We start from the raw sequence: 10,963 nt of genomic DNA on the forward strand, positions 1-10,963 counted from the left end.
AAGCGATTGTAAAAAACTGTAATAACAAACTCGTATGCCACCTGTAAATATAAATACAATTGTTAAATTACGAGCCTAGTTGGTTTAGCCACAGAAAAAGGCAGCAACCTTCCCGCTAGCCATGATTGGCTGAGATAATGAGTGGGCTGGACATGCCGAGAGATGAATTCGGATTGGTCTGCAATGTAGCATGCTTCTATCTATAACATGATCTGGTCAGTATGTGTAGGTAAACCTTTCCAACGCAGCTTTTTTGAACGATATCACGTAGTTGAACTACATAAGTGTTGCTCTCCACTTTCTGGAGGACCGAGTTTTGAAATCAGTGGAATTAGAGTATGATCACTTAGGAGATGGAGAAAATGCTGGCGTTTTGATTGCAAATATGCAGATGGAGTCAAAAAGAGGACACACAGAAGGCTGTTGTATAAAACACCTGTCTCCGGAATAAAACGTCAAACTAAATGCAACCATGGCCTCTGTGACAGAGAGGGAGAAGCATCCATCCATGAATACGGGTAAGATAGTCTAGCTAGCTACATTTTCAGATGTTACACATTTCTAATTTTGTCAGAAAGTAGTTTTGATTTCAAGGTAAAGTGTACTAGCTAGCTAACTAGCTAGCTAACGTCACGTGTAGGATCTGTGTAGTTATATTGTTTGTATCTTAGAGCCATTTGCATTGCTAGTTGAACCTGGTTGGTTAGCTACCTGCAGATTCATGCAGGGTAGTAACGTTATCAGTTGGGATTATGGTTAATTGTTTAGCTAGCTACATGTCTAAACAAAAGACTCCACTATGCAAGTAACCATTTCAATAGAATGTTCATAATGTCATTGCGACAACTGTCGATAGACGTAGCTGGTAAATTCGCTTTGGCTATCTGCTCCGATTTCAGAGCACTCTCATCTGAGTGTGCCAAAGCGCAGAATAACTTATGAATTTACGAGCGCTCAACACCCATTGACTATGGCCGGTGTCAGTAAACGTTGGCAAAAAAACGTAATTCAATTGTGACTGACCTCCTTGATTCGGTCTTATATAGCAAAATTTGAAATTGTGTTATTTACATTGGATAAAAGCAGAGACACAGAGCTACAAAATGGTATATCATACACTGCATTTGAGGAACAATGGGAAAGTTATTCTGCTTTGAAAGTTGATAAACTTGTGTCCTGACTGAGAAAATTGCCTTTTTAATGTTTTGGTACCTACTGGAGAGCTCTTCTTTGTCTACACCCATTCAGCATGGTTCAAACCATCTCAAGCTTTAGCCCCACCAAAACCCTCACCATTTGACTATGCCCTAGCAGAGCTGGATAGGCTGTTTTCATGTTATCCAGAGCGTTGGTGACTAACTTTGCTGCTGGCAACAATATGCTTTTTGGCTGACGTTTACTGATACCAGCCATATTCAACGGTGTTGAGCGTTTGTAAATTCATCAGTTATTCTGCGCTCTGGCACACTCAGTTGAGAGTGCTCTGAAATCAGAGTACATGGTCAGACTGAATTTACTAAGTTCTTGTATTTGTTTGTAAGTGTCTTTTTATAGATCGTTTGATTAATATGCATCGAGTCTGGTAGGACTGTTGCCATTCTGTTGCTTATGAGTTTTGTTATTATTTTATTGTACAATTTATTAAATGTATGGTTCTGCAGGGGACTCTCCAGATTTTCTTGGTTTTAATATAACTTATAGCTCTTTGATACATGGAACTCGGAAGGACTGAATTGAGTGACATGTGTGTCGTCATTTGAGTAAATAGGGGTGCTACTTTGTCCCATACTGTCAAATCAAATTTTATGGGAAAGACATCCATACATGCTGCTTTTCTCCGTGCAAATGTTATAACAGTGTCTAATATTTCTATTTGTGTGATTTTCTTTTTTGTCTGCTGATAGTTGTTTAGGGTTATTGAGTCTAAGAAGGCTGTAGGATCAGTACAACTGTTTAATTCTGATTTATATACATTTTCATACAAGCTTTTAAAAATGGTATTAATAGTATTGTCGTTTCTAATTAAAGCATTTGTAACCTTTTAAAATGAAACCTGGTTTGGCGTTATTGAGTCTATTCATTTTGAGGGCTGCAAGCTATTTATCAGGTTTATTTTACATTAAATAGTATCTTTTATTTGAGTTTAATCTGTAGGTGTTGGCTCTCTTCAAAAGTAAAATATAATACTCTTGCTTAAGTTCAGACATTTTATTTTCTTCTTTACTTTGTAAAGATGTATTATGGGCTTTTTCTAAAATAGTAATTTATTTTAATTTCTAATTCAGATTTTACTTTTGCCGAGTATGAGCTTATCATTCCTCTAAAACAATCCCGTATACGCGGACTGGGATCTGCGTTTTAGGAGGGGAATATTGATGTGACTGTGAATCTCTGTCCCAGCTCTCTTGAGAGAATGTACTGAAGCCGTCATCCAAGTTATGTGTTGGAGACCTAGGTTGTGGTGAGTATTGATCCCTGGGCTCATTGTACATGATTGGCTTTAGCAGTCCACTTCTTCCATGTGGAATACTTGGTGGTGTGGTGGTGGCAGTGGTATTTCCTGCTGGTCATCCCAGTTATCTGTTTTAGACCTAGGTCCTGGTGAGGAAGAGTATTAATGCCTGGGCTGGCCGTACATCATAGTCTGCAGTCCACCTCTTCAATGCGGAGCACTGAAGAGCCATGGTGGAGGATGTGGCAGAGGTGTTGCCTGCTGGTCATCCCACTTAACAATCAATGATAGTAGTTGCACCTTCAGACGTCCCTTGTTTCATCTTATTTTCTTCAGCTCTGGCACAAGGCTGTGCACAAATGCCTCATCTTCATCCTCTGAGGTAGCAGCAGAAGGGATTGGTTTCCTGACAAACGCAAGCAGCTCTTCATCCATATCTTGATGGTTGACCTTCTTTCTTTTTCTTGGCTGCCAGTCTTGAGCCGTGTCTGTAGTGGTTGGTCTTGACTGTTGTTCAGGCATCTGAAGCACAGGGTCATGGCTCGGGGAGCCCACCTCGTCTTCAGTGTCATCAGGCTCCACAAGTTATGACTGAGGCGAATCAGCATTTGCAAGACTGAGGTTGCCTCGAGTGGAAAATAGGTCAACATAAAAATAAAAAGTAAAATGTGTTTAAGTAAACTTTAGAAACCTCAGCTCAGGCTTAATTAATCATATTTCTCAAATCTGTGCCACAATGTCTAACATTGCTTGTTTTCATAATTCCTCCATAATAAGGGACTGATTCATAATCTATAGGCCTATATAATCACAAATTCAGAAATGGGACACCAGTTGACATTAATCAGTCAAGTAGTTACTTGTAGGTAGGAAATAAGGCCAGCAATACTGCAGACCTTTAGGTTTGGAATTCAGTGCAATCAATTCAAAGGTATATTATAACTTAACTTCTTGGCTGGACGTAAGGTATCAAGAATGATAACATTTTCATTTATTTCCATTCTTTCTGATTGGTTCCCCCTTACAAAAACTGATTGCAGTTTTGAAACAGCAGTAAAAGTGCAGTAACTGCAGTCGACTGTGGTATTTTGGACAAAGCAATTGCAGAATAACTACAGTGAACTGCAGTTATACTGCACTCTAACTGCAGTTACACTGCAAAATTACTGCAGTAAAAAAAAATGCATACTGCAGTTATATTGCAGTGTACTGCTGTTATACTACACTCTGACTGCAATCTTTTTTAATAAATGGAGCCTTCTGTAGATGTCTTAAAGTGTCACAGAGGGACTTCCATCTGGTTTTGCGCAGTTCAACATCTATGAAGAGTGAAATATGCATGGTTTGTCATTACAGGTACTTGGCATCTGGAGACTCTATTTGCAACCTGGCCTTTACCTATCGTCTTGGATTCCAGACGGTGTCTCAGTGCATTATGGAGACCTGTGAGGCCATATAAAGGAGGATGCTGGCAACCTGTCACGACCCACTGAGGAAACCTGTATCACATCCAGCCGTCCATAGGGCCGCAAACAATGGGCCCAGCATCGTCTGGGTTTGGCCGGGGTAGGCCTTCAGCATAAATAACAATGTGTTCTTAACTGACTTGTTAAATAAAGAGACAAACTTCTCAAGAGTTTAGTATTTACTTTATTGCTACTATTCTTACTCACAAGTAAGCATTTAACGGCAATGTCTACACCTGTTGTATTCGGTGCATGTGACAAATAAAATGTGATTTGAGAGGTACATCATTTTAAAGGACTAGTAACTGTCGAGCTCTATTAGGTCGTTTCATCTTACGACTCAATGTCGCCACCTACCGGCCTTTCGGCTACATGCCAGTGAGCGTTTATCTTTGACTGTGTTCATAAAACGTGAAAATCAGAAAGATCTTGATCTATATATTTATTCTAGAAACGTTTGCATACAATATAAGCTACAGTAGATAAACTGATAGACGACCTACCTTGACCACCTCACACATGTGGTGGTGTCTTCTTCAGTGTGTCCAATCGATTGGCCATGGTGGATGAAAATCTGCGCAGATTTTCCTGGGGGGAACAATTAGAAGCACAAGACATGTTTACGCCGGACTTTGAAATCGACGCACACGGAACGCGAAAAAAATAAGAAAAACAGTTTCGCAGGCTAACACGGTTATAGTGGCTGAATTATCTTACTTTTCTTTATTTGACCATAAACTATCGTACAATTTTATTTTGGGCACTCAATTGAACCCTTTCACTTCAGCTAGCAAACTTCATTTTGTTACTTTGGCTATTTTACCAAGCGAACTGCGGTGCAGCCAGCAACAAACATGAACGTTGATACTCCACAGCCAGTCATAACAGGGGGCTCTTCAAATTCCTCGACATCCAATAATTGCCTCACTAACAACAATGCAGCAATTAACGTCAGCATACCCTCGGTTGCCATAAGTAATTGTAAGTATTCAGACGAGTTTTGAGGTTACGAACAGCTTTATGGTTACACTAATTAATGGTCTGCTATCTACTGTAGCTAGGTTAGAACTTTTGTCGAAATTCTTTAAGTGCAGTAGCCCGCACCATATAGCACTGTGCAGAACTTGAGAACCATCTTAGAGCTAGCCCTATACATTGCTTGCTGCTTTGTGAAACAACGGCTTAGACCACTGCTGGACCTTGGCTATCAAAATCTTAGCTACATTTAGAAAGATAATAAACCATGTATTTATCTTTTTTTGTTTCAGCCCCAACCACAGCTGCCATGGCCACACCATCTGGCACATCCGTGTCCAACGGAGTGTATGTGCCTAGTGGCATTGCCAACGGCGATGTGAAGCCTGTAATCACAACCACACCACTGGCTGACTTTCTTATGCAATTGGAGGACTACACTCCCACAGTGAGTCAAACCCCCTTAATTGGAGTAATGTTAGTTAAACAAAATACAAAATGTACATGACTTTTTTCACATACCTAGGCTGATGTCAACAGTCGCTTGGTCCAGATACATAACGCATATTTGGGTTATGTAGTTATCAGGTGCCTCTGATTCACTTAGCATGTAAATGTCCTCTGGTGTCAATTGTGAGATGCTAGTGTACCAACAACAACAAAAAATACGCATTGCAATGACTTCAGTTCAACCTCTACCATGTTTTTGCCAGATCCCTGATGCAGTGACAGGCTACTATCTCAACCGGGCCGGCTTTGAGGCGTCTGATCCGCGAATGTAAGCATGCCTCTTAGCTCCTTAACTGCCAAGAGTCCTCTCCATTTATTTCAGCTTTTACACCAATTCAATATTAACTCACGTGAGCGCTTAAATGTAAACATTATTTATGTCCATCATTTTCAGAATCCGACTGGTCTCCCTTGCGGCTCAGAAGTTCATCTCAGACATCGCTAACGATGCCCTGCAGCACTGTAAAATGAAGGGAACTGCCTCGGGGAGCTCCAGGAACAAGACAAAGGTTAGTACATTTCTAACCTAACGTTGCAGGCGTAAAATAAACGCATGAGCAGCATTTCTTTCTTACTGGTCCAGACGAGAGAGAAAACCGGTCAGGGGAGGTTCTCTTCTGCCCTGTTCAACCAATCTAGTAAATGTGAAGAAGTTAAGATGGAGTGTCGCCTTGGTTAACGTCCAAAAGCGGAAGTTTCGTCACAGGCTCTTTTTCCATTTCCCATGAAATGAACACATGAACTGTTGTTAATGTGAGATGCACAAGTATGAATGCTGTTTGGATCTTTTTGATTGGTTTCTCACTCTGTCCTCCCACCTCTTTCCTCCCAAAGCATGACAAGAAGTACACACTGACCATGGAGGACCTCTCCCCTGCCCTTTCTGAGTATGGCATCAATGTAAAGAAACCTCATTACTTCACATAGGAAATTGGTCTTACAACCCCCTATGATCATGGTTCTTAAAGATGTCAGTAGAATATTAATTGCAGTCACTGTTCTGTTAGCATTATTTCTTTTAAAGTAGAGCATACTTTGCTTCATGTGGAATTTTGAGCTTGTTTATTGATACAAATAAACGTTCAACAATGACTTATTTCTGACTTTGTGCTTTGTTGCCTTTTCGTTTATGTAGTCTGGTAATAACAAGGGGAAGAGTTGTGGGTAGTTGGTAAAATATTTATCAGGATGGTGTAAAAGTACTAAGAATTGTATTTAACCTTAGGTTGAGTGGGGGCAGTCGGTAATAGAGAGAACGAGAGTGTTTTTGTAGGCACTAACTCCGCCATGGTTCGTTGGACAAAGCCTATGAAGAAAATGAATGGTGTTTTTGGATAAATGCTGAAAATAAGGTCTGTGGTATACACAGGCTTAGGAGATTTTATACATTTTGTTTAATCAGAATCTTAATCGGCTAACATCACTTTTTGTGAATTGAAGAATTTATGTAATAATAAAAAAACAATACATAAATGCTTCATAATTCATGAAGGTTAACTGACTGCTATTATATCATAGCACAAAACTTATAAGATCTCCTATGCCTGTGTTAACTTCAGACCTTATTTTAGGCGTTCAAATCGAAACTATTCTTTCACCATAATTATTTTTTCACATAGGGATGGCTGAAGAAACCAGAGGTAACTTATTTCAGGGTTTTAGGACTACAAGCTGGCAAACTCTATATTTGTCCTTGGAAGTCAGCCCACGGCTACCGTAGATTTAGGAAGTGCAGTTCTTTTTGAATTATAAGTGACATGCTTTCGTCTAACCACTGAATAGTTTCACTTAACCTATTGCTTTACTTGTGAAAGTAAATCACAATGAATGTTTAGCCCTATAATCCCAACAACCCGATTTGTGTTCTTTGACGTCACCATTGAAGGACAAGTAGTTCTATTGCTTTCATAGCTATTTACATTTACATTTAAGTCATTTAGCAGACGCTGTTATCCAGAGCGACTTACAAATTGGTGCATTCACCTTATGATATCCAGTGGAACAACCACTTTACAATAGTGCATCTAAATCTTTTAGGGGGGGGTTAGAAGGATTACTTTATCCTATCCTAGGTATTCCTTAAAGAGGTGGGGTTTCAGGTGTCTCCGGAAGGTGGTGATTGACTCCGCTGTCCTGGCGTCGTGAAGGAGCTTGTTCCACCATTGGGGTGCCAGAGCAGCGAACAGTTTTGACTGGGCTGAGCGGGAACTGTGCTTCCGCAGAGGTAGGGAGGCGAGCAGGCCAGAGGTGGATGAACGCAGTGCCCTTCTTTGGGTGTAGGGACTGATCAGAGCCTGAAGGTATGGAGGTGCCGTTCCCTTCACAGCTCCGTAGGCAATCACCATGGTCTTGTAGCGGATGCGAGCTTCAACTGGAAGCCAGTGGAGAGAGCGGAGGAGCGGGGTGACGTGAGAGAACTTGGGAAGGTTGAACACCAGACGGGCTGCGGCGTTCTGGATGAGTTGTAGGGGTTTAATGGCACAGGCAGGGAGCCCAGCCAACAGCGAGTTGCAGTAATCCAGATGGGAGATGACAAGTGCCTGGATTAGGACCTGCGCCGCTTCCTGTGTGAGGCAGGGTCGTACTCTGCGAATGTTGTAGAGCATGAACCTACAGGATCGGGTCACCGCCTTGATGTTAGTGGAGAACGACAGGGTGTTGTCCAGGATCACGCCAAGGTTCTTAGCACTCTGGGAGGAGGACACAAGGGAGTTGTCAACCGTGATGGCGAGATCATGGAACGGGCAGTCCTTCCCCGGGAGGAAGAGCAGCTCCGTCTTGCCGAGGTTCAGCTTGAGGTGGTGATCCGTCATCCACACTGATATGTCTGACAGACATGCAGAGATGCCATTCGCCGCCTGGTTATCAGAAGGGGGAAAGGAGAAGATTAATTGTGTGTCGTCTGCATAGCAATGATAGGAGAGACCATGTGAGGATATGACAGAGCCAAGTGACTTGGTGTATAGCGAGAATAGGAGAGGGCCTAGAACAGAGCCCTGGGGGACACCAGTGGTGAGAGCGCATGGTGCGGAGACAGATTCTCGCCACGCCACCTGGTAGGAGCGACCTGTCAGGTAGGACGCAATCCAAGTGTGGGCCGCGCCGGAGATGCCCAACCCGGAGAGGGTGGAGAGGAGGATCTGATGGTTCACAGTATCAAAGGCAGCAGATAGGTCTAGAAGGATGAGAGCAGAGGAGAGAGAGTTAGCTTTAGCAGTGCGGAGAGCCTCCGTGACACAGAGAAGAGCAGTCTCAGTTGAATGCCCAGTCTTGAAACCTGACTTATTAGGATCAAGAAGGTCATTCTGAGAGAGATAGCAGGAGAGCTGGCCAAGGACGGCACGTTCAAGAGTTTTGGAGAGAAAAGAAAGAAGGGATACTGGTCTGTAGTTGTTGACATCGGAGGGATCGAGTGTAGGTTTTTTCAGAAGGTATGAAATCCCAGAGCTATCAAGTTGGCTAGCCATACAGCATTAGCCTACCGTTGTGTGGGAAAGCTAGGCGCTAGCTAACTTTGTCCCAAAATGTGATGACGAATCTAGCAAGCTGGCTAGCTATCACATTGAGGCTCAAAAACAACTTCCCATATAATATCTACACAAGTGGTCTTGAGCAATGGATAATGCATTGCTAATGGTAAGTGATAGCTAGCTAACTACTAACGTTACAAATCAAATGCTAAGGATAGCTTGCTTGAAGACCAAGGTCGACCATAGCCTCTGCGAATCCAAGAGTGGAAGACCCCTCTCTCGTCTCTTAACATGTAGGCTCACTTTTTGTCAACAGTAGTGATGGGTTGTTCGCGAACGAGCTCTTGTAGCTGAATGTTGGGAGCCGGCTCGCATATCAGAAGAGCCGAATCTATCTATAAAAATATTTTTAAAATAAGATATGAATAATCAAAAGATTTAAATGAATAGAATTAACTAATTCAAAGAACGAAAAAATGTATAAAATAATATAGACCTAAATGCTCAAGCACACACACATTTGTTCTGACTGTCTGCTCAGACCAACAGCCTCACCTGTTGTTCCTGTCAATCAGAAACGTAGTGTCAACCAATGAACCAAAGATGCGTGAGGTAGGGCCGAGCCAACTCAGTCACAGTCACACACTTAGCAGCCGAGGAGAGAGAGGAAGGACAGCTGTGAAAACAACACCTGGAAAATGAGTCGGAAGCACAGTAGCATTTGGATGCATTTTAATAATGTAGACAGTGTTAGAGCACAGTGTAGAATTTGCCAAAACAAAATCTCATATAAAACCGGTTCTACCAGTTCATGCCAAAGACTATGTCTAGCAAAACAAGGCCAAATTGGTATTGCATTGGCTAAAATGATTGCCACCGATTTCTAGCCATTTTCAATTGTGGAGGACAGAGGTTTTATAAATTATAGCAATAGTCTAAATCTAATGTACACAATTCCAAGCAGGAAAACACTTTCAAAATCACTTATTCCACAACTGTACGAGAGCACACAGCCTTCAGTGCTGCTGGTTATAACATGGCAATAAAGAAGAGAGAGAAAAGAGGGACCAGTTTCATGTTTTAAGTGGGATGCTGCAGTTTTGCACATTGTTATTTATATTTCTTTGATATGGTGCAATATTATATTATTATGTTGTTCAGATTGAACACGTTTTGAATTGTTACATTTATATGCACTTTGTTTATATACATTAAAAAGTTATACTTTAAATGCAAATGTTTAATATAATTCTTTTTAATAACAAACCAATCATAGTCAAACTATTGCAAACTGTTTGACTTGAAAAAATACGAAAACCTTTTTTTTTTTTAAAGAGCCGTTTGGGAGCCTAAAGACCTGGCTCTTTTTGGTGAGCTGAGCCGAACGAGCCGGCTCACTGAAAAGAGCCGGAATACCCATCACTAGTGAACAGTCCCATCAAAAGTCAGACTGAATAAACTTTACTTTACCTGTTTGTCTGCTGATTTTGCCCTCATGTAGGAGGTAATCTGATACAAAATATCCACAGGGAAGTGTTATTAGCCCGACTTTCACTACACTGGTCTGCTGGGGCGGCAGGTAGCCTAGTGGTTAGAGTGTTGGGCCAGTAACCGTAAAGGTTTCTGGATCGAATCCCCAAGCTGACAAGGTAAAGATCTGTTGTTCTGCCCCTGAACAACCCACTGTTCGTAGGCCGTCATTGTAAATAAGAATGTGTTCTTAACTGACTTGCCTAGTTAAATAAAGGATAAATAAAAAATGTGGTTGGTAGTTCTGTTTATATATAATCGGAAAGTTTTCAGACCCCAATGTTTTCCTTATCAGCTACACACAATACCCCATAATGACTAAGCGAAAACAGTTTTTTTTAAATGTTTGCAAATGTATAAATAAAAAAAAAAAAAGTTCTTATTTGCATAAGTATTCAGACCCTTTGTTATGAGACTCAAAATTGAGCTTAGGTGCATCCTGTTTCCATTGATCATCTTTGATGTTTCTACATCTTGATTGGAGTCCACCTGTGGTAAATTCAATTGATTGGACATGATTTGGAAAGGCTCACGCCTGTCTATATAAGATCCCACAGTTG

At 41.4% G+C, this 10,963-nt stretch overlaps 1 protein-coding gene across 1 annotated transcript; it reads left to right on the top strand.

Moving 5' to 3' along the window:
- The first annotated feature begins 4,528 nt into the window (after positions 1 to 4,528).
- LOC106566962 (transcription initiation factor TFIID subunit 10) lies at positions 4,529 to 6,499 on the top strand. The gene is made up of 5 exons (XM_014135660.3): positions 4,529 to 4,899; positions 5,187 to 5,341; positions 5,607 to 5,671; positions 5,798 to 5,912; positions 6,238 to 6,499. Exons 1-5 carry the CDS (start codon positions 4,773 to 4,775, stop codon positions 6,328 to 6,330), a joined length of 555 nt encoding a protein of 184 aa, XP_013991135.1. The 5' UTR covers positions 4,529 to 4,772; the 3' UTR covers positions 6,331 to 6,499.
- The last annotated feature ends 4,464 nt before the right edge of the window (positions 6,500 to 10,963 follow it).

Source organism: Salmo salar, chromosome 13, assembly GCF_965601325.2.
Source record: "Salmo salar chromosome 13, fSalSal1, whole genome shotgun sequence".
Classification (NCBI taxonomy): domain Eukaryota; kingdom Metazoa; phylum Chordata; class Actinopteri; order Salmoniformes; family Salmonidae; genus Salmo; species Salmo salar.

Excerpts from the sequence above, each read along its gene's own strand:
- LOC106566962 (XM_014135660.3), top strand. The coding sequence starts at position 4,773 with ATGAACGTTGATACTCCACAGCCAGTCATAACAGGGGGCTCTTCAAAT. Across the intron at positions 4,900-5,186 it reads CTCGGTTGCCATAAGTAATT|CCCCAACCACAGCTGCCATG; the intron begins GTAAGTATTCAG and ends TTTTTGTTTCAG. Across the intron at positions 5,342-5,606 it reads TGGAGGACTACACTCCCACA|ATCCCTGATGCAGTGACAGG; the intron begins GTGAGTCAAACC and ends TGTTTTTGCCAG.